Source organism: Cebus imitator, unplaced genomic scaffold, assembly GCF_001604975.1.
Source record: "Cebus imitator isolate Cc_AM_T3 unplaced genomic scaffold, Cebus_imitator-1.0 Scaffold72, whole genome shotgun sequence".
In the NCBI taxonomy this organism is placed as follows: domain Eukaryota; kingdom Metazoa; phylum Chordata; class Mammalia; order Primates; family Cebidae; genus Cebus; species Cebus imitator.
In genome coordinates, this window is record NW_016107387.1 from 6,761,307 (window position 1) to 6,782,345 (window position 21,039).

A 21,039-nucleotide genomic window follows, 5' to 3' on the forward strand; every position below is an offset into this window, starting at 1 on the left:
GGGGTGGGGTGGGGGGAGTCTCGCTCTGTCACCCAGGGTGGAATGCAGTGGCAGGATCTCAGCTGGGATCACAGGCGGGAGCCACCACACCTGGCCCCCTAAGTATTTCTTGAATCTTGCCTCTCTTCTCCATCCCCACAACCACGCCCTAGTTCAGGCCCTTCCTTTGTAGTCTACATCAGAGCGTTCCTATGGTCACCAGCCTGTCTCTTCCAATCCTTCCACACCACAACTAGGGTGCTCATTCTAAAATGACAATGTGTGCCAAAAGTAAATAAAATAAAAATATAATCATTCATATCCTCTTGTCCTTAAACTGACATCCAAACTCAGCAGGACAGCTTACCATAAGGATTTCATGATGTTCCCAACCTTCGTTTCCCTGATGCTCCACACCTTCCTGCTTACTCCTCACTGACAATCCCCTGGAGTCCTCTTATCACCCAGCAAAACACGTGCTGCACTCCTCTGACGTTTTCTGTACACTAGTGCCTCTCTCTGCTTGGAATGTTCTTTCCCACTACAAAGCTCCTATTTGAAGACTCAGCTCAGGCACTACTTCCTCCAGGAAGCCTTTCCACAGCCTCTCCAAAATACACAGGCACCCCTCCTCTGGTGCATCCAAGCCCCTCTATGGCTGCACATACAACAATGCAATAAAATGGCCTATGGGGGCGTGTCTTCCCCATAACTATAAGCACTTCTGAGGCAGGCAGAATCCCTCAACCATCCTGAATCACCTGGGCCTTCCTGAAACACAGCAGGCTCCTAACAACTGTCTGTTTAACTGACCTACTGCTTAGGACTCTGCACTGCAGGGAAGTATCCTCAAAAAACTTGGAAAAAGAGAGGTTACCTTGACAGTCAAACCAGTAATCCCCTCATAATAGATCTGACTGGCCACTGCTGGGTAGAAACCAAAATGGTTTACAGTTGCAAGGCTCAACTTCTGAATATACCTCTTAGCCTCAGACAGGTTCAAAATTCTCATCAACATGACCTGACAAAATCTCAGGGAGACAGTCCCCACGTATGACTAAATTCGCAAAGCTGGAACCTCATCAACTGCATTGTGTCTGGTGAGAAACATAAAGGGGGTTTGTTCACCTTGAATAAGAGAAAAAGCGGAAGCAGTTATAAACCTAGTCTCCAGAACAGACACTGTAGAGGGGCCTAAGGGAAATCACGCTCAAAATTTTTAACCTCTCTCTGTTCAAAGTCTATGCTAACCAAGCCAACCACCTTCGTAATGACTAATTCTGCTGTCAGGGTTTCTGAGACTGGGCCAGGGGTGTCCTAGACAGCAGACACGCATATCCTGGTTAATGAGAAGAGCTATCCCTGCACTACAATTTCAAAAACTCTCATTTTAATTTTATTATTATTTTTTTAGACAGAGTCTTACTCTGTCACCCAGGCTGGAGTGCAGTGGTGTGATCTCAGCTTACTGCAACCTCCACCTCCTGGGTTCAAGCAATTTTCCTGCCTCAGCCTCCCGAATTGCTGGGACTACAGGCGCACACCACCATGCCTGACTAATTTTTGTGTTTTTAGTAGAGATGAGGTTTCACTATGTTGGCCAGGATGGTCTCGATCTCCTGACCTCATGATCCACTTGCCTCAGCCTCCCTAAGTGCTGGGATTACAGGCGTGAGCCACTACACCCGGCCCATTTTTTATTTTTATTTTTGAGAAAGGGTCTCGCTGTGTCACCCAGGTTGGAGTGCAGTGGTACAATCTCAGCTCACTACAACCTCTGCCTCAGGAGTTCAAGTGATTCTTGTGCCTCAGCCTCCCAAGTAGCTGGGATTACAGGTGCCCACCACCATGCCTGGCTAATTTTTCTATTTTTAGTAGAGACGGGGTTTTACCATGTTGGTCAGGATGGTCTCAAACTCCTGGCCTCAAGTGATCCACCCACCTTGACCTCCCAAAGTGCTGTGATTACAGGCATGAGCCACCATGCCCAGCCTCAAACTGTCATTTTAAATTATATTTTAGCCCCCAACCCTTCAGCCAATACTGGTTCCACTGCCTACAGGATAAAGGTTAAACTCTTGAGGGGGTGGCTAGTCAGCTGGGTTCTCTTTGGGTTCTGTCCCTGAGGTCTCAGAACAAAAGGGCTGTCGCAGAATCTCAGTAAATACTCATTTTCTTTCCTCTGCCTTTAGCAAGGCTGACAAGGTCCTTATAACTTGGCTTAAAGTTGCTTTTACAGCTTTATTTGGTACCACATTCCCCTACCTACCTCCCACACATTTATGTTCTGAGCACAATAGCTTTCTCAAAACTCCTTTTGCTTCACATGCTCCCTTTAGGGTAAACTTTTGTTTATTCTTTAAGACCCAGTTGAGAGGTCACCTCCTTGTGAAGTCTTCTTTCTCTTCCCAGCCTTATGCACACCCAGCAAGGTTGTCAGCCCCATTTTAATTACCTGGTTACATAACTGTCTCTCCCAACGGACTGTAATCCTTGAGGGCAAGGATTATGTTTTATTTCTCTTTACATCCTCAGCACCTAGCCCAGTTACCAACATATGGTGGGGGCTAAGTAAATATTTGCTGTATAGGAAGCCCCGCACAAGATTATAAATAATGTGAAGACAAGGATAATCTTCTGACTCATTAATGTAGCCCACACTCTACCTAAGAGAATACATTACTGGTCAGGCATGGTGGCTCATGCCTGTAATCCCAACACTATGGGAGGCTGAGGCGGGCAGATCACCTGAAGTCAGGAGTTCGAGACCAGCCTGGCCAACATGGTGAAACCCTGTCTCTAATAAAAACACAAATATTAGCTGGGAGTGTTGGTGGGTGCCTGTACCCAGTTACTCGGGAGGCTGAGGCAGGAGAGTCGCTTGAGTCTGGGAGGCAGAGGTTGCAATGGGCAGAGATCATGCCACTGCACTCCAGCCTGGGCAACAGAACTAGATTCTGTATTTAAAGAAAAAAAAAAAATTACTGCTTCAAATCCTTATTTGATATAAATAAATTAAGTTATGCATTCCATGGTAGACAGTTGTATTTAATGAATAGGGGGGTCAACAACTGTGAATGAAATCCAGCTCCCTCTTTCCCCAAAATTTTTTGCACACTCTGTATAAATCTCTAGTACCTACTCTCCTCGCTTCCTTCCCTCACCTAGCAACATCTAAATCTGTAATAGCAAGGACAACAACTATCTCAAAGCCAATTCAGAGAGCCCTCTGTCCATCTATGCACTGACCCCCGCAAGGGGCCCCTTACTCACCCATCCTTCTAACCAAAACTGAACCATCTGTCTAGCCCCTTAAAATAGACACTGTATAAAATTCAAGACATGCAGAGGACTATGAGAGCCCCCCAACAATCATACACCCCTGAGATGACTCCGGTAGAATTCTGGCAACAGTGTCCCATACTTTTGTTTATTTGTTGTTATTATTCAATCTCAGGTCACTACAACCTCCACCTCCCAGGTTCAACTGGTTCTTGTGGTTCAGCCTCCAAAGTAGCTGGGATTACAGGCACTCGCCACCACACCCAACTAATTTTTGTATTTTTAGTAGAGACAGGGTTTCACCATGTTAGCCAGGCTGGTCTTGAACTCCTGACCTCAGGTGATCTGCCCGCCTCGGCCTCCCAAAGTGCTGGGATTACCGGTGTGAGCCAGTGTACCCGGCCCATTTATTATTTTTTAATTGAGACAGGGTCTTGCTGCTGCCCAGGCTGGTCTTCAACTCCAAGTCTCAAGTGATCCTCCCACCTCAGTCTCCTAAAGTGCTGGGATTATACAGGCACGAGCCATGGCACCCAGACTTTTTTTTTCACGCTTTAAAAAAATGTAAATATGTCCCCATTTTAACATAAGATCATCACTCTGCATACACTTGAGTAACTTTTTCATTTATCCATAGATTCCCTAACATCAGCCCACAGTGCCCTTAACATTTCCGTAACTCACAGCACTCACTACGTCAAAAGAGAGCCACGGTCAAGCAAGGTGGCTCACACTTGTAATCCCAGCACTTTGGGAGGCCAGGGTGGGCAGATCACTTGAGGTCAGAAGTTTGAGATCCATCTGGCAATGTGGCAAAACCCTGTCTCTACCAAAAATATACAAATTAGCTGGGCACTGTGGCGGGCACCTGTGATCCCAGCTATTTGGGAGGTTGAGGCAGGAGAATCACTTGAACCCAGGCGGTGGAGGTTACAGAGAGCTGAGATCTCACCACTGCACTCTGGCTTAGGCAACAGAGCAAGACTCTGTCTCAAAAAAAGGACAGCAACTTATTAAGCATCTAGACCCAAACAACTTAAGCATTTATGTCCTAGGAACTTACTAGCCATTTAAGAAAATACACATAATGTGAAAACACTATTTTAATATATTAAAATAAGGTATTTTTATTCTTTCTCAAATAGCCACATCATTCATTTATGGCACCTGTTAGGTAGGCACTGCACAACCTCTCAAACCTTGGAATCAAACTGAACAGCACCACCTTTATTTTTTCTACGAACTGATTTTTGCCTGTACTTAGCAACTGCTAAAAACCCAGCTTCACAAAGATATGACGTCATAGAAAGGGATTTGGCACCATCTACTGTTGAAACTAATGTTGAACTACCAGGAACTAGGAGTTCCCGGAGTATCTGACCTGTGCTTCCCTTGGAAATTTAAAATACCTCACTGCAGCTGCTGTGAGCGTGCTACAGTGCCTCAGAGTATCAGCACAGTGTGGGACCCTACTGGGAAGGTCTTCTATTTTTTTTTGAGCAGGAGTTTCACTCTGTCACCCCGGCTGGGAGTGCAGTGCCACGATCTTGGCTCACTGCAACCTCTGCCTCCCAGGTTCAAGTGATTCTCCTGCCTCAGCCTACCGAGCAGGTGCGATTACAGGTGCCTGCCACCACGCCCGTAGTATTAGTAAAGACAGGGTTTCACTATATTGGCCAGGTTGGTCTTGAACTTGTGACTCACTATCCACCCACCTCAGCCTCCCAAAGTGCTGGGATTACAGGGGTGGAGGTTTAGTAATTTTTGTAGTTTTAGTAGAGACGAGGTTTCACCATGTTGGCCAGATTGGTCTTGAATGCCTGACTCATCATCCACCTGCCTCGGCCTCCCAAAGTGCTGGGATTACAGGTGTGGAGGTCTTCCATTACATTGTAAGAATACACCCTAAGTTATTCAACAGGATTCCTATTAGTAAATATTAAGCGATTTATAATTGTCACTTTCGTTTTTTTTCACCCATTTTTAAGAATTGAGGAAAACCAATCATTGCCACTTTCAAACAATGTTGCAATAAAAGTCCTTCTACATGTATCTATGAATATTTGTCCAGTTATTTCATTTACTTGTTTATTTAACTAATTTAATTTTTTTTTCTTGACAGAGTTTCGCTCTTGTTGCCCAGGCTGGAGTGGATTGGCAAAATCTTGGCTCACCGCAACCTCTGCCTCCTGGGTTCAAGCGATTCTCTTACCTCAGCCTCCGAGTAGCTGGGATTACAGGCATGTGTCACCATGCCCAGCTAATTTTTTGTATATAATTTTTTTTTCTTTTAGTAGAGATGGGGTTTCTCCATGTTGGTCAGGCTAGTCTCAAACTCCCAACCTCAGGTGATCCGCCCACCTCGACCTCCCAAAGTGCTGGGATTACAGGTGTGAGCTACCGAGCCTGGCCTATTTAACCAATTTTTATTATATGTCTATTATGTGCCAGGCACTGCCTGAGATACTGAAAAAACGTGAATAACACAGACAAGGTCCCTCATGAAATCCATTGTCTAGCAAGGAAGCAAGAAACAGAAAAACTAATCCTTTCAGGAATGACAGACTATAAAGGAAAATACAGTAGAGAATGGTCAGAGAAAGCAGGGGCGTGGAGAGGGGGATGCTATTTCAACAGAGTAGTCATGGAAGTTCTCCTAAAAATATGACATGGACCGGCCCAGCGGCTCATGACTGGAATCCCAGCAGTTTGGGAGGTAGAGGCAGGGGATCACTTGAGCCTAGTTCACCAACCTGGGTAACACAGTGAGAATCCATCTCTACAACAAATATAAAAATTAGGCATGGTGGTTATAAGCCTGTAGTCCCAGCTACTGAGGTGGGGGTTGGGGGTCTGAGGTGGGAGCATCTCCTTTTTTTTTTTTTGAGTCAGAGTTTTGCTCTGTCACCCAGGCTAGTACAATGGCACAGTCTCAGCTCACTGCAACCTCCGCCTCCCGGGTTCATGCGATTCTCCTGCCTCAGCCTCCCGAATAGCTGAACTACAGGCGCATGCCACCACACCCAGCCGATTTTTGTATTTTTAGTAGAGACGGGGTTTCACTATTTTGCCAGCCTGGTCTTGAACTCCTGTCCCCGTGATCTGCCCCCCTGGGCCTCCCAAAGTGCTGAGATTACATGCGTGAGCTAGTGTGCCTGGCCTGGGAGCATCTTTTGAGCCTAGGAGGCTGCAATGAGCTGTGATCAAGCCACTGCACTCCAGCTTGGGTGACAGAGAGACCCTGTTTCAAAAAAAAAAAAAAAAAAGGTATGTTACTTTAACAGAGAGCACATAAACATAAAGGAACAGGGAGGCATGCAGAGCAGAGGTCTGAGCAATGTTGTTCCAAGCAGGAGGAACAGTGAATAATAAACTCCTTGAGGTAGGAATAAGCTTGCAGTGTTGGAGGAGCAAGCAGTCAATGTGGTTAAAGAAAAGCAAAGAGGAGACTAGTAATGAGATGGAGAGGAAAGCAGGGGCCAGATAAAACAGGACTTTATAGGTCAGAATAAAGAGTCTGAAAGTTCTGGAGAGGATTCCATGCAGGAAAGGGATGGGATGAAGAGATCTCTCTAGCCTGCTCTAGTTGTGCTTGCAAAGGAAGGCCAACTAGGGCTACTTAGAGCAGCCCACGGAAAAGATGATAGTGGGGTGGAATATGGTGGGATGTGGTGGTGGAAATGGTCATAAACGACCGGATTCCAGGCATATTTTTAAAGGTAGAACTGACACACTGGCAGACGAACTGATTGTGATAAAGAGAATCAAAAACGGCTTTTAGGTTTTGGGCCTGAGCTAACAGATGAATGGAGAAACTACTGAATCATGCAAGACTAGGAAAGGGGCATCATTAGGCAAAGATATTAAGCTTTTTTTTTTTTTTTTTTTTTTTTTTTTTTTTGAGACAGAGTGAGACTGTCTCCCAGGCTGGAGTGCAATGGCTCGGTCTTGGCTCACTGCAACCTTTGCCTCCTGGGCTCAAGCGATTCTTTTGCCTCAGCCTCCCGAGTAGCTGAGACTACAGGCACCACCATGTCCAGCTAATTTTTGTATTTTTAGTAGAGACCATCCTGGCTAACAGAGTGAAACCCTGTCTCTACTAAAACACAACAAATTAGCCGGGCGTGGTGGCATGCGCCTGTAGTCCCGGCTACTCGGGAGGCTGAAGCAGGAGAATCACTTGAACCCATGAGGCGGAGGTTGTATGGAGCCAAGATCATGCCACTGCAGTCCAGCCTGGGCGACAGAGTGAGACTCTGTCTCAAAAAAAAAAAAAGAAAAAAAAGTCTTAACTTCATCTGGAACTGATTCTGTGGTATGGTGTGAGATCAGGACGTTCTGACTCCTGACATAGCTGAACTCTCTCCCAGCAAAATGGTCTCTATCCACAAACAGCCACTTAACTCCATTCTTTCCAGCCAGTGAGCTCCCTCTACTTAGCCCCACAAGGGAAGAAGTCCAAGTCACCAATAGCTCACCCCTGGGACTACCCTCCTCTCTCTGGTCTCTCCTGATTCCATTCTTCCTCCCTGGTCCCCTATCAGTTCTTCATACAGCAACATTTTTTCAAATGTGAGTTTGCTGTCACTCTCCTGTTTATAATTGTCCAACGACTACCTACTGAAAATAGAATTAAGTTGTGACTCGTTACCATAATACATAATATCCCATGCTTCTCCAGACTATTTCTGTAACACTCTTCTTCTCTCATCCACTAAACCTCAGCCACACTGGTCACCTTTCAGCTTCCAGGTCAAGTCCAAGTTCATTTCTCCCTCAGACCCTTTGCACTTCCTATTTCCTCTCCCTGAAAAGTTCTCACCCTAGAAACTATGTCTTCGATGACTCGCTGCCTCTCATCATGCAGGTAATGTCGTCTTCTCACACAAAACTTCCCAGACCCTGACACCATCCCAACTGAAGTAGCCCCACCTCAGCCAGGAGCTGTGGCTCATGCCTGTAATCCCAGCACTTTGGGAGGCCTAGGTGAACGGATAACCTGACGTCGGGAGTTCGAGACCAGACTGACCAACATGGAGAAACTCCGTCTCTACTAAAAACACAAAATTAGCCAAGCATGGTGGCACATGCCTGTCATCCCAGCTACTTAGGAGGCTGAGGCAGGAGAATCGCTTCTCCCCCGGAGACGTAGGTTGCAGTGAGCCGAGATCCTGCCATTGTACTCCAGCTTGGGCAACAAGAGTTAAACTCTGTCCCCCAATAAATAAATAAATAAAGTAGTGCACCTCAGTGACTCTCCACAGCATTACCCTGTTTCACTCTATTTGAGACAATTGCCATTAACTGAATTATCTTGTTCATTCATTGTATTCATGCTTACTGCCTGCCCCTTCACATAGACAGTGCTCTTGAAGGTAGGGTCCTGGTCTGTCGTGTTCACCTCTGAAACCTCACAGTGTTTTCTGTCTACAACACAGGAGGTGCTTAATTTTTATATTATAGGAGGGAACTATCCGGGGTTTGGCTTCTTAATCAAACTTGTAGACCCCCTAGGATTCGCCTTTAACGTAGGTTAACTATACTGTGAAATCAGTCACCCTTCTCTCCCTCCGGCCAGCCCCCAAAGTAGGACAAAGCGCTAAGCTTGCTCAACTCTGCAAAACATAACTCTGGGAGGCCTGAGACTGGCGCCTGCACGGTCTTGGCACTGCTGAGCCATCCTCCCAGCCCGGAACCCACAGGCGGCGAGAAGCGCCAAGTTTCCGCAGCCTCCGTCCGGCCCCGCCCGCCAGAGGAGGAGGGAGAAAGGGGAGGGCAGAGCTGCTTACCAGTTCATCCGGGCTCAGGACTCCGAACTGCACTCTCTTGATGGTGCGCAGCGGGCATGCGCTGTCCCCCGAGGGGGGGCCACCCCCATGCATGGCGAAGGCAGCCGCGCTGCGCAGGCGCAAACCTCACTACAAAAAGCCTGCGCCGCCTCCGCCTAGGTGCTCAGACCTCGTCAGGGCGGCCACAGAGAAGGACCTCCCCGAGTTGGGAGGAAAAAGCCGGAGGAGGGAAAGGTGGGGGAGGGAAGGAGGCGGAGAAATAAGGAGCGAAAGGAGCCCTTCTTTCCCTTTCCGGAAATTTTTCAGCTCCCAAAAAGGAAAAAAAAAGAAAGGGGAAAGGAAAAGGTTTTTGGGGGAGGAAGAAGAAAAAGGGTAACGAATAAATAAGTAACCAGGCTCCTGAACGGCAGAGGTTACGGCAGTTTGTCTCTCCCCCTTCCGGGAGCCGCCTTCTTCTCCAACCGTCCCGGCCGCGCTCTCGGCGCTTCTGAGCAGCGAACTCGCCGAACGACGCCTCTTATAGATTCGCCCTTGCGTCCCCGCCCCTTCCTTTCCCGCCCTGCCTTGCGCTACGGGGCTGCCTGCGCAGGCCCGCACGGGGTGCGAACCAGAGTGGTAGATCCTCCCCCGCTCGCTGGTTGGGCGACCTTTTGAAGTGACAGAGAGGAATTTTTTTTTTAATTCCATCGCCTCCCCTCGCTGCTCCCTCCTGCACTGAGGCTTAAGGTTTGAAGACTCGAGGGTAAAACTGGGCCGCTTGCATTCTAGTTTGGACCACGCTTTCATCTTCAGCAAAAGCCTCTCACTCGTACCCCCCCCAGCTGGAAAATGGTCTGCTCTGCTAATCGGTAATAGAGGCGGGGCGGGGCGGGTCCTCCCGAGTGGGCTCCCGGGGGAGGGCGGTTGCTCATGAATATGCAGTTCCCGTGCTGAATATGCATGAACAAATCAAGATGGCTGGGACAGTGGCTTGTCCGGAAGTAGCCGATATTTGTCAGACGGCCCCCAGAGACGGGTGGGCATCTCCTGGCCTCTAATGTAGCGCTGTACTGAGCCACGGTCCTGGATCCATAGCCTGAACCGCTTGAAGAGACCTCACCTCGGAGGCTGGCTCCGGAAGGAGCCTGGCCACTGTCCGGAAGATATCACGGGACCGCGACAATCCGAGAAAAGCAGATTAGCCATGGGGCGGGCCACAAAAGTCCTGGGGGATTTAGGGTCAAGTCATCTGAACATTAGGAAATCCTCCACTTTGTAGAATATTTCAGGAATAAAATGGGGGGCGGGGACCCCAAGGAATTCTCCAATGAGAACAGTCGTAGGACTTCCACTCTCCCTCCAAAGCAGAGACACCACTGCACGGCCACATTCAGAGTAATCCTTGTTTGATGTCAATGTCACGTCACCACCCCAAGGGGGGGCACAAGCACGAGGAAAGGAAACCTTCGCCGGGAGGGGAGAGGTGGGGAGGCACGCTCCCCTCCCCCAGCGCAGCTGCTGGCTGTCTTTGCCGGAACGCTCCAGCCCCAATGCTCTTCTCTTTGCTGCTGAGTGAAGTCCTCCCCGCAGCCCACGACCTGCCTGCCTCAGACCCTTGGATGTGCTCCTCAGACTTTACCCCTTAGTTATGCCCTGATTCCCGGGACCCAGCCTGGACTCCACATCCCTTGGTCCCAGGGTTCCAGGTCTTCTAGGTAGTCCCTCTCCACCAAGTCCCCAAGTCACCCTTGACTCTGACAGGTATCCCTCTCCCACACCAGTTCTTTTCCAGTCACTTGTCCTCCCATGTTTGTCTTCAGTCTTTGCCTCTGTTTACCCCCGTCCCTCCCAACCCCCAGGCTCCCGAGTTCTGTCTCACTCCTCCACCTTCCCTTCCCTCTCACAGCTGAGGTTCCGGGCTGTGATGATGGCAATGCTGCCCAGCACAACCCCTGCCCCCATGATGTCGGAAGGTGCCACGGTCTCACGGAGCACATAATACTGCAGCATAAGGGCCACCACCACCTCAGAGTGCAGGACAGCGCACACCAGGGCAGGGTGGGTCTTGGTGACCGCGTAGCTCACGCATGCGAAGGAGACCAAGGCAAGGACCACCACTGCCCCCACACAACTCCAACTCAGGGGATCACTGGGCAGCACAGGGGTCTGCAGCACAAAGAGGCTTGGCACAGAGCCCAGCAGCCCCACCAAGCCAAACAGGAAGGCCACTGTTGGGAGGCAGGAGGGGAAGTCCAGAGAACGGTAGACCAGAAGCCCCAGGGACAGTGCCAGGCCTCCCAGGAAAGCCAGCACATAGCCCAGGGCAGTGTAGAGGCCCGTGGTCCCCTCCTGCAGTGTCCCTAGTCCAGATCCCACAATGATGATTAGTCCTAGGGTGCTGCCCAGCAGTCCACACCAGTCGTAGCCACTGAGACCCTGGCTCTCAAGGCAGAGAGCAAGGAGAGCGGAGCAGACAGTGGAAGAACCTTTGCGAACAGTGGCAGCGTTGGCAGCAGGCACCATCTGAACCGCAGTGTAGGCACATCCAATGCTAAAGACATTGAGCAGGGCATGGAGGCAGGCCCGGCCTCGGACATCAGGAGGTCCCAGAAGTGGGTCGCCACGCAGTTTAAGTAGGAGGGCAATAGGGAGGTGGAAGAGGCATCGACAGATGAGCAGCTCCAGCGAGGGCAGGTGGGAAGCCTGGTAAGCCATACGAGAAAAGAGGCCTACGAAGCCAGCAGGCAGGCCCCCACCCAGCAGGGCCACCAGCAAGCCCTTGGTGGCATCAGAGGGCCGGCAGCGCTGGTGCGAGGGGAGGTTGGGTGGAGTGGAGGGCGGCGATGGCTGTGTGAAGTCAGACAGGTTGAAGAAGGGGTGACTGCCAGCCTGTTAGGGAGAAAGCTCAGGCATGAGGGCAGCCACAGCCCAGGCGACCTGGGCCAGGGCAGGTGCCAGGAGGGGGTCTGGAACCCTGTGGGACTGTAGAGGGTTTGGCTATTTTGCTAAGGAACTCTTGGAAGCTAGAAAGGGCCTAAAAGATGAGTGAGGTGGTATAATATGGGCCTGGAGCAGCAGGCAGGGAGTGAGTGGTCCTGGAGCATCGTGTTGCTCTGGGTAAGTTGTTCCTGGGAGAAGAAAAAGGACCCAGGATGCTCTGTTGGATTGAGGAAGGGGAGGCAGCCTCAGATGCCATGCATCTGTGTGATGCCACAGGTTCCAGAGACATCTGGGTACACCTTTATGAATTCCATTTGTGGGTATCTCTGAGACAGCTAAGTTTTGACAGCTAAGTTTTAGGAAAGGAGGGGAAACAGAGCAGCCAGGAGCTATAGGGAGGGGGTGTTGGGCCCCTGGCCCCCACACTCACCATCTTTCCTTGAACTTCTTCCTCTCTTCCTGGCTCAGGGAGCCTGGGCCCCTCAGAACTCCAGTCATTGTGACCTGGTTTGAGTGAGGGTGGGGTTCTTCCCTGGAAGCCTCCCAAGGTGGTAGTGGGCCTGTTTTCCCACTCTGCTTCTTTTTTTAGACGGAGTTTCACCCTTGTTGCCTTGTTGCCCAGGCTGGTGCAATGGTGCAACCTCAGCTCACTGCAACCTCTGCCTCCTGGATTCAAGCGATTCTCCTGCCTCAGCCTCCCGAGTAGCTGGGATTACAAACATGCATCACCACGCCTAATTTTGTTTTTTGTTTGTTTGTTTGTTTGGTAGAGGCAGGGTTTCACCATGTTGGTCAAGCTGGTCTGGAACTCCTGACCTCAAGTGATCCACCCCCTCCGCCTCCCAAAGTGCTGGGATTCCAGGCTGGGATTCCAGGCGTGAGCCACCATGCCCAGCCCAACTCTGTTACTTTTCTATGTCTCCATGACTCCAAAGTTTGTCTGATTCTTTTATTCTTTTTATGGCTAGCTCTGTGGCTTTACCTTAATTTGTTTGTTTATATTTTGCATTGTTTGAGAGAGGTTTTAAGGAAAGAAGTTCTGAAGCCTGGCTCCTCCATCTCCAGAGTTCTAACTTTTCTAGCACCAGGGAGGAGTCCTTGGGATTGTCCCTCTGGAGTTTCAGGAATGTGTTTTTTCTGTGTGTGCTTCCACCTGGTGTTTTGTTTATGTTGTCCCAAGAGGCCAACGCCGAGGCCTCTGCATTTACGTTCAGGTATACAGATGTGGATCTATCTGCTGGTGGGGACAAAGTACCCAGCCAGCTTTGTATGTTCATTTGCGCTGGTGGTCTCTGATGTGTGCCCCTTACTCGGGGCCAGGGCCTTCCTTGTCTGCGGCCTGCTGAGCGTCCCTGCGCATTCCTGGGGTGTGTGTGTGTGTGTCCAGGGCTGGCCCTCCGAGTGTGCTGACCCTGGGTCTGTGGATCCCACTGGGCCTGATTATGAGTCTGGCGTGTCATTTCTGCACCCTGAGCCTGTGTTATGCTTTCAAGCGGTGTGCACTGCTGAGTGAAGGGCGTGAAGGAGGAAGGGCGGAGGGAGCCCTTTCCCTGGGGGTCAGTGGTCTTGCGCCCCTGCCGGGGTGCAGCCGCCCGACCCGCGCCCCGCTCGGTGTCCACCCGCCTGGTGGCCCAGCGCGGCGCGGTGTCCTGCCGGGGATCAGTCCCGGGGAAGGCCGTCGGGCGCTCAGAGCTTTGTGTCAGCGTTTGCTGCGCTGCGGCGGCCTCCTCTCGGCGGCGGCGGCGGCGGCGGCGCTGGGGGGGGACTGTTTCCGGGGGTGGGGGTGGGGGTAGGACCGGGGCGGGGGGAGCAGCCGATGATAGCGGCGGCGGCGGCGGCGGCGGCGGCGGCGGGGCCGGGCCGGGGCCAGGCGCTGGGGGGGCTGGGGCCGGAGCTGGAGCCGGAGCCGGAGCTGGAGGCGGGCGAAACTGGAGCGGCCCGGGGCGGCCACGGTGATGAGCCGGGCCTGGCGGACGCGGCGCCATCGCAGTCAGGTGGGCCCCGGGGCGAACTGGGCAGGGCCAGGGCGGACCGGAGCCAACTACCGGGCCCCCTCCCCGCTGCCCGGTGCCGCGGGAGCCCCGGCCGCGCCCTGAGCTCAGACCGCTCTCCTTTGGGGTTGACCTGGGGGCGCAGGGGTCGGGGGCTGAGCCTGGCCCCGCCCCCGGGTGCGCACGACGCTGGGGGGCGACTAAGGGGGCCCTGGTATGGCGTCCGAGCAAGCGGCGGCCGGGGGACGCGATCGCCTGGGGCCGTGGAAGGGGCGTCGCTCACTCCCCTTTTGAAGGGTTAATTCTGCAGCCTAGGCCTCCCCCCCCCCGCGTGGGGCAGGTTGGGGGTGGGGTGGGGCGGGTGTGAGCCCGGGCAAGCGCTGCAAGCTGCTGGGAGGGTGATGGCGTAGGAGCCAGGCAGAGAGGGGGAGGGGTGGGCCGCCAAGCGCCCCAGAGTTGGGGTGTGCGGGATGTGCAGGGCGAGCTGGGGCCCCGGAACCGCCGTGCCGTCGGGGCAGGGTTGTGGCTGTGAGTCTTGGAGATCCTGTGTCTCGTGCGGTGTGGGGAGGCAAGGTAAACCTCTCCTGGGCACCACCGTTTGCTGGTCTGGCAGCCAAAGGTCCGGGTAGGGCCTTCCCTAGGCTATGGAGATAGAAAGCCAGGAGGGGTGTCCAGTGTTGTGGGGCAGAATTACAAGACGAGCCCTGTGGCTTTGGGTGACAGATGGGCATTCTGAGATGGGCATAGGACGCTGAGTGCAGAGTTTGTTGGATATGGGGCTGTGTGTTTCCTACAGCATGTGTTTTCTCACATGTGTGTCTTGTGCTGCACCTTATCACCTGTTTATGAACTGTTTTCTGCAGAGCTGGCATGCTGTATGTGTTTCGGAGGGTGCCAGGATGCAGAGTGTATGTGCCCTTTTGGAGGGGGTGGTTGTGGGCCTTTGAGTCAAAAGGCGTCACATCTGGGTCCCATTTCTGTGGCCCTGCTGAGGTGTGGTCCAGTGGTGAAGAGGGCGATGGATGGGCTTGTGTGTCGGTGATGAGCGAGTTGGGTGGGGGCTGCTCGTCTAGAACTCAGATCTAGAAGATCCTGAGGGGAGTGAGGAACCCCAGGGTGTGTCTCGGGCCTGTGGGTCAGCTGGCGCTGGTGTCAGGGACTCAGGGTGGGATGCACCAGTTGTGTTTATGGGATCATGGGCAGCCAGGCAAGGGGAAGGTTGTGTGTTTGCAACATTCTCCACGGTATTCTTTTGTGACGTTGTTTGTAGGAGCCTGTCGGGGCTGCTGGGCTGGGAGGCAAGCTGGTCAGAAAACACATGTGAGGAGGGAGGTGGTGTGACAAGGGCAGTGTGGGCCTCAGACCCAGGAGGCCAGCCGCAAGCAGGCTGCGTGTGCGTGCCTGCCGTCTGCGTGCTTGAGTGGTGGTGGGGCTGCCGGGGGATGTGATATGAGGAAGGCCACAGATAAATGCAGGGTAGTGCAGGGCAGCCGGGACAGGCATGGGTGTTGTCGAGTGGCCCAGCTAGTCTTTGCAGGGTTCGTCTGTGCCCCTCACTGGCCCACCCAGCATGTCATGTCAGGGTCACCCGGAGGAGAGGCTGGGCGGCCACAGGGGAAGTAAGCTTAGACAGAGCGGCTCCTTGGCCATGTTTATGTAAAGGCTGGGTGTGACTCTTGTCACTAAAATGGAAAAAAGAAACGTGAAGTTGTCAGCCTCCTCCCGCTTTGCCCTCTCCCTCTCTGCCCCCCTTGTGGGTATCTGTGACGCACACTGGGCCCCACTCCTGCGACGGTGGAAGGGCCTGGGAACGGAATTCGCTCACTAGGCAGATTCCTCAGAACAGGTTTTCCTCACCTTTGGGGCCTGGGCCCTTCTACAGGGGTGTATGTGCGAGTGCATTCCAAGCCTGCACACCGCTATCTACTGCACCGGCCTGGTTGGATGTGTGTACGTGGGGGAAGGGAGGGCACTGCGGACAGGCTCTCTGGCCTGGGGGGCTGGGAGGGGGTGGCCACCGTGGGAGCCTCCACAACAGGTGCACAGTGACGGCCTGGTGCAGAGAAAGGAGCCCTGGCCTAGGGCTGAGGAGTTCTGGCGTCTTTACCGTTCCCTCACTGGCACTTTATCTGAAAGCAGCTCGGTTCCTCATCTGCAGAAGGGGGCTGATTGCCTGCCCTGCGTATCATCCAAAAACACTTGGGAAACGAACTGGGAAAGTAGCTAGAGTCTGGGGGCTGTGCCTGTGGCAGCCCCGTCAGCCCCGTCAGCCCTCCACCAAGACTGGGAATTCCTTTCTCAGGGCTTCGCGAATAATGATGGCAGCACACACTTGCTTAGCACTGACTGTTCATCAGCCACGGTTCTCAGGGCTTTTATGTGTGGCCACTCAGTTTGTCGTCAGAACAGCATGGTGAGTGGCACTCTAATCACCTCCCTTTTTCAAGTGAGGCAGCTGAGGCCCAGAGAAGTTAAGTAATTTGCCCCAAGTCACTTAGCTAGTAAGAGGCGAACCTGTATTTGAACCCAGGCAGTCAGGTGGCAGATCTTGTGCTCTTTAACTACTGTACTCTCTGTCTTCCAGAGCATTCAGTGGTTGGTCCTTTCTGTGCAACCCCCTCCAACATTCTTCCCCTAGTTGCTGCAAAACTTAGCATCTGTGGCAGTCCATTTCAGAAGACCCGGATGCTCACGGAGCCCCAGCTGGTGGCATGAGAACCCGAGTCTCTGCTGCTGTATAAGGTGCATACTGGCCATAGGGGCACAAAAGATTGATGAGTCAGAGGAAGGAGAGATTGTCCTCATCCTGTGGGTCAGGGAGGGCTAAGAAGGAGGTGGCCTTGGAGTTAGATCTTAACATTTCAGAGGGATTTTGAGAAGGTTGGAGAAAGAGCATTTCTGGTGGGACAGCCAGCACAGACAAAGGCATGGAAGTGTGGGATGTGAAGAGGCTGGAGAGCACACTGAGTGTCTGGGGTTTCCTTTATTTGTTTGAGATGGGTCTCACTATGTTGCCCAAGCTGGACTCAAATTCCTGGGCTCAAGCAATCATCTCGCCTCAGCCTCCTGAGTAGCTAGTACTATGTGTACGTGCCACCACGCCTGGCTCACACTGAGTACTGTGTGTTTGAAGAGAATAACACAAGACAAGATTAAAAAGGAAGATTGGAGCTAGACCAGAGCTCTTGACTGCCTGGTGGAAGAATCTGAACTTTATTCTAGAGTCAGTGGGGACTAGTGGAGGTTTCAAGCCGAGGAGAGATAGTCCTGAGCTGTGGTTAGGGACGTTGACCCTCTGCGGGAGGAGGAGGTAAGCCTGGAGGCCAGGGGATAGCTGGGAAGCCGTAGCCTTGAACCATGTGAGTGTTAACAAGGACCTGAGCTACTGAAGGGAAGATTTCAGGAGCCGTTCCCAAGCTCGGACACAGTTTCAGCCACACTTGATGACTGCTGGATGTGGGAGCGAGGGAAAGGGTGGAGTCAGACATGACACATTTAGCACTTAGCACGTGAGACCTTGTGTGGTGGTTTATATAACCAGCTGGCGGGCCACAGGCCCCCTTCAGGGCCGGGTCTAGCAGTATGGCAAAGGGAAAGATTGAGCATCTGGGGTCAGCCAGGCCTGGATTCGAATATTGACTGCTACTTACAAGCTGAGCATCCTTGAGCAAGGTACATCCCTCTCTTAGCCTTGGTTTCCTCTTCTGAGGAAAATCAGAATAATATGGCCAGGCTGGTGGTGACTCATACCTGTTATCCCAGCACTTTGGGAGGCCAAGGCAGGTGGATCACCTGAGGTCAGGAGTTCAAGACCAGCCTGGCCAACATCAAGAAACCCCATCTCTACTAAAAATACAAAACTAGGCCGGGCACGGTGGCTCATGCCTGTAATCTCGGCACTTTGGGAGGCTGAGGCAGGTAGATTGCTTGACATCAGGAGTTCGAGATCAGCCTAACCAACATGGTGAAACCCCATCTCTACTAAAAATACAAAAATTAGATGGGTGTGGTGGCACATACCTGTAATCCCAGCTACTCAGGAGGCTCAGGCAGGAGAATCACTTGAACCCAGGAGGTGGAGGGAGGTTGCAGTGAGCCGAGGTCATGCTACTGCACTCCAATCTGGGTAACAGAGCGAGACTTCATCTCAAAAAAAGAAACCTAGCTTGGTGTGGTGGTACACACCTGTAATCCCAATTACTTGGGAGGCTGAGGCAGGAGAATTGCTTGAACCTGCTAGACAGAGGTTGAGGTGAGCAGAGATGATGCCTCTGCATTCCAGCCTGGGCAACAGGATAATATAAATATCTACTGTGGGTGGCTGTACTGAGAATATCATTAAATTAGGCAATGCATGTGAAGCCCCAAGAAGAGTATCAGGCAAATTGTGAGGACTCCAGAGTGGTCAGGTTATTTCTTCCCCCCGCACCGAGACGGAGTTTCGCTCTTGTTGCCCAGGCTAGAGTGCAATGGCATGATCCTCACTGCAACCTCCGCCTCCTGGGTTCAAGCAATTATCCTGCCTCAGCCTCCTGAGTAGCTGGGATTACAGGCATATGCAACCACGCCTGGCTAATTTTTGTATTTTTAGTAGAGACAGGGGTTTCACCATGTTGGTCAGGCCGGTCTCGAACTCCTGACCCCAGGTGATCTGCCCACGTCAGCCTCCCGAAGTTCTGGGATTACAGGCGTGAGCTACCATGCCTGGCCATTTTTATTTTTTTTTAGATGGAATTTTGCTCTTCTCACCCAGGCTGGAGTGCAATGACACAATCTTGGCTCACTGCAACCTCCACCTTCCAGGTTCAAGTGATTCTCCTGCCTCAGCCTCCCGAGTAGCCGTGATTACACGCACCTACCACCATGCCCGGCTAATTTTTGTATTTTTGGTAGAGATGGGGTTTCATCATGTTGGCCAGGCTCATCTTGAACTCCTGACCTCAGGTGATCCACCCACCTTGGCCTCCCAGAGTGCTAAGATTACAGGTGTGAGCCACCATGCCTGGCTTTTTTTTTTCCTTCTTTCTTCTTTTTTTTTTTTTTTGAGGCAGAGTCTCACGCTGTCGCCCAGGCTGGAATGCAATGGTGCAATATCTGCTCACTGCAACCTCTGCCTCCCCGGTTCAAGCAATTAATTCTCTTGCCTCAGCCACCTGAGTATCTGGGGTTACAGATGTGCACCACCACACCTGGCTAATTTTTTTTTTTTTTTTTTTGGGACGGAGTTTCGCTCTTGTTACCCAGGCTGGAGTGCAATGGCACGATCTCGGCTCACCACAACCTCCGCCTCCTGGGTTCAGGCAATTCTCCTGCCTCAGCCTCCTGAGTAGCTGGGATTACAGGCACGCGCCACCATGCCCAGCTAATTTTTTGTATATTTAGTAGAGACGGGGTTTCACCGTGTTGACCAGGATGGTCTCCATCTCTTGACCTCGTGATCTACCCGCCTCGGCCTCCCAAAGTGCTGGGATTACAGGCTTGAGCCACCGTGCCTGGCCCTAATTTTTATATTTTCAGTACAGACGGGGTTTCATCATGTTGGCCAGACTGGAACTCCTGACCTCAAATGATCTGCCTGCCTCAGCCTCCCAAAGTGCTGGAATTATAGGTGTGAGCCACTGTGCCTGGTCCAGACATGGTAAAGTTATAATTGTCACCCGTATCTCCTGGCCAACTCAGCCCGGCACAGTTGAAGGCTTCCTCACTTGAGGATGGATGGACTCCAGACAGACTTTGAGGACAGGTTAATTCACTTACCAGTTTTTTGTTTTGCTTTTACCACCTATTATGTGCTAGGCCCTATTCTAAGGACTTGAGTTACTGCAATGAACAAAGCAGACAAAATTCCCTACCCCTGGCTGTGTACCGTGGCTTATACCTGTAGTCCCAATGCTTTGCGTGTCCGAGGTGGTAAATTGATTGATCCCAGGAGTTCGAGACCAACCTGGGCAACATGGTAAAACCCTATGTCTACTAAAAATACAAAAAATTCACTGGGTATGGTGGCATATGCCTGTAGTCCCAGCTACTTGGGAGGCTGAAAGGAGAGAATCACCTGAGCCTGGGGGAGGTGAGGGCTGCAGTGAGCTGTGATCACACCACTGCACTTCAACCTGGGTGACAAAGTGAGACCTTGTGTCAAAAAAAAAAAAAAAAAAAAGACTGGCCACAGTGGCTCACACCTGTAATTCCAGCACTTTGGGAGGTTGAGGTGGGCAGATCACCCAAGGTCAGGAGTTCAAGACCAGCCTGGCCAACATGATGAAACCCCATCTCTACTAAGAATGCAAAAATTAGGCCAGGCACAGTGGCTCATGCCTGTAATCCCAGCACTTTGGGAAGCCGAGGAGGCGGATCATGAGGTCAAGAGATCGAGACCACCTAGGCCAACATGGTGAAACCCCGTCTCTACTAAAAAATAAAAAAAAATTAGCTGGGCGTGGTGGCACCTGCCTATAGTTCCAGCTACTTGGGAGGCTGAGGCAGGAGAATTGCTTGAACCCAGGAGGTGGAGGTTGCACTGAGCCGAGACTGCGCCACTGCGCTCCAGCCTGGCGCCTGGTGACAGAGTGAAGCTGTCTCAAAAAAAAGAATACAAAAATTAGCTGGGTGTGGTGTCGTGTGCCTGTAATCCCAGCTGCTTAGCGGATTGAGGCAGCAGAATCGCTTGAACCCAGGAGGCGGAGGTTGTAGTGAGGTGAGATCATACCACTGCACTCCAGCCTGGGCAACAGAGTGAGATGCCATCTCAAAAACAAAACAAAACAAAATCCCTACCTTTTACCCCTTGAAGCCTACATTCCAGAGATAAATGAGAAATAGGAGCTGGGCGCAGTAGCTCTCTACTATAATCCCAGCACTTTGGGAGGCTGAGCTGGGCGGATTGCCTGTCCCAGGAATTCAAGACCAGCCCTCGGGAGCATGGTGAAACCTCGTCTCTACAAAAAATACAAAAATTAGCTGGTCATGGTGGCAGGTACCTGTAGTCCCAGCTACTCAGAAAGCTAAGAGGTGAGAGGATTACTTGAGCTGCAATCCCGCCACTCACTTCAGCCTGGGAAACAGAGCAAGACCCTGTC

At 51.9% G+C, this 21,039-nt stretch overlaps 3 protein-coding genes across 7 annotated transcripts in view; 1 reads left to right on the forward strand and 2 right to left on the reverse strand.

Annotated features, from left to right (window-relative positions):
* POLR2A (RNA polymerase II subunit A) overlaps positions 1-9,543 on the reverse strand; it is a 30,251-nt gene extending 20,708 nt beyond the window's left edge. The window contains exon 1 of one of the 2 annotated variants that reach the window (XM_017531615.2): positions 9,051-9,543. In XM_017531615.2, the coding sequence (XP_017387104.1) occupies positions 9,051-9,143 (93 nt within the window). In that variant the 5' untranslated portion in view covers positions 9,144-9,543. The remainder of the gene's footprint in view (positions 1-9,050) is intronic. The other variant, XM_017531616.2, reaches the window with a different exon arrangement.
* Positions 9,544-9,611: 68 nt separating this feature from the next.
* Positions 9,612-12,580, reverse strand: SLC35G6 (solute carrier family 35 member G6). The gene has a single exon (XM_017531617.2). The coding sequence runs from the start codon at positions 11,742-11,744 to the stop codon at positions 10,905-10,907; it is 840 nt and encodes a 279-aa protein (XP_017387106.1). The 5' UTR covers positions 11,745-12,580; the 3' UTR covers positions 9,612-10,904.
* ZBTB4 (zinc finger and BTB domain containing 4) overlaps positions 11,625-21,039 on the forward strand; it is a 23,890-nt gene continuing 14,475 nt past the window's right edge. The window contains exon 1 of one of the 4 annotated variants that reach the window (XM_037739657.1): positions 11,625-11,735. The gene's annotated coding sequence lies outside the window, so the exon portion shown is untranslated. Of the gene's footprint in view, positions 11,736-13,787; positions 13,964-14,151; positions 14,258-14,398; positions 14,534-21,039 lie in introns of those variants that run through there. The other 3 variants (XM_017531618.1, XM_037739656.1, XM_017531619.2) reach the window with 3 other exon arrangements.

Bases quoted from the DNA above. Each gene is read 5' to 3' on its own strand.
- SLC35G6 (XM_017531617.2), bottom strand. From the start codon at position 11,744: ATGGCTTACCAGGCTTCCCACCTGCCCTCGCTGGAGCTGCTCATCTGT.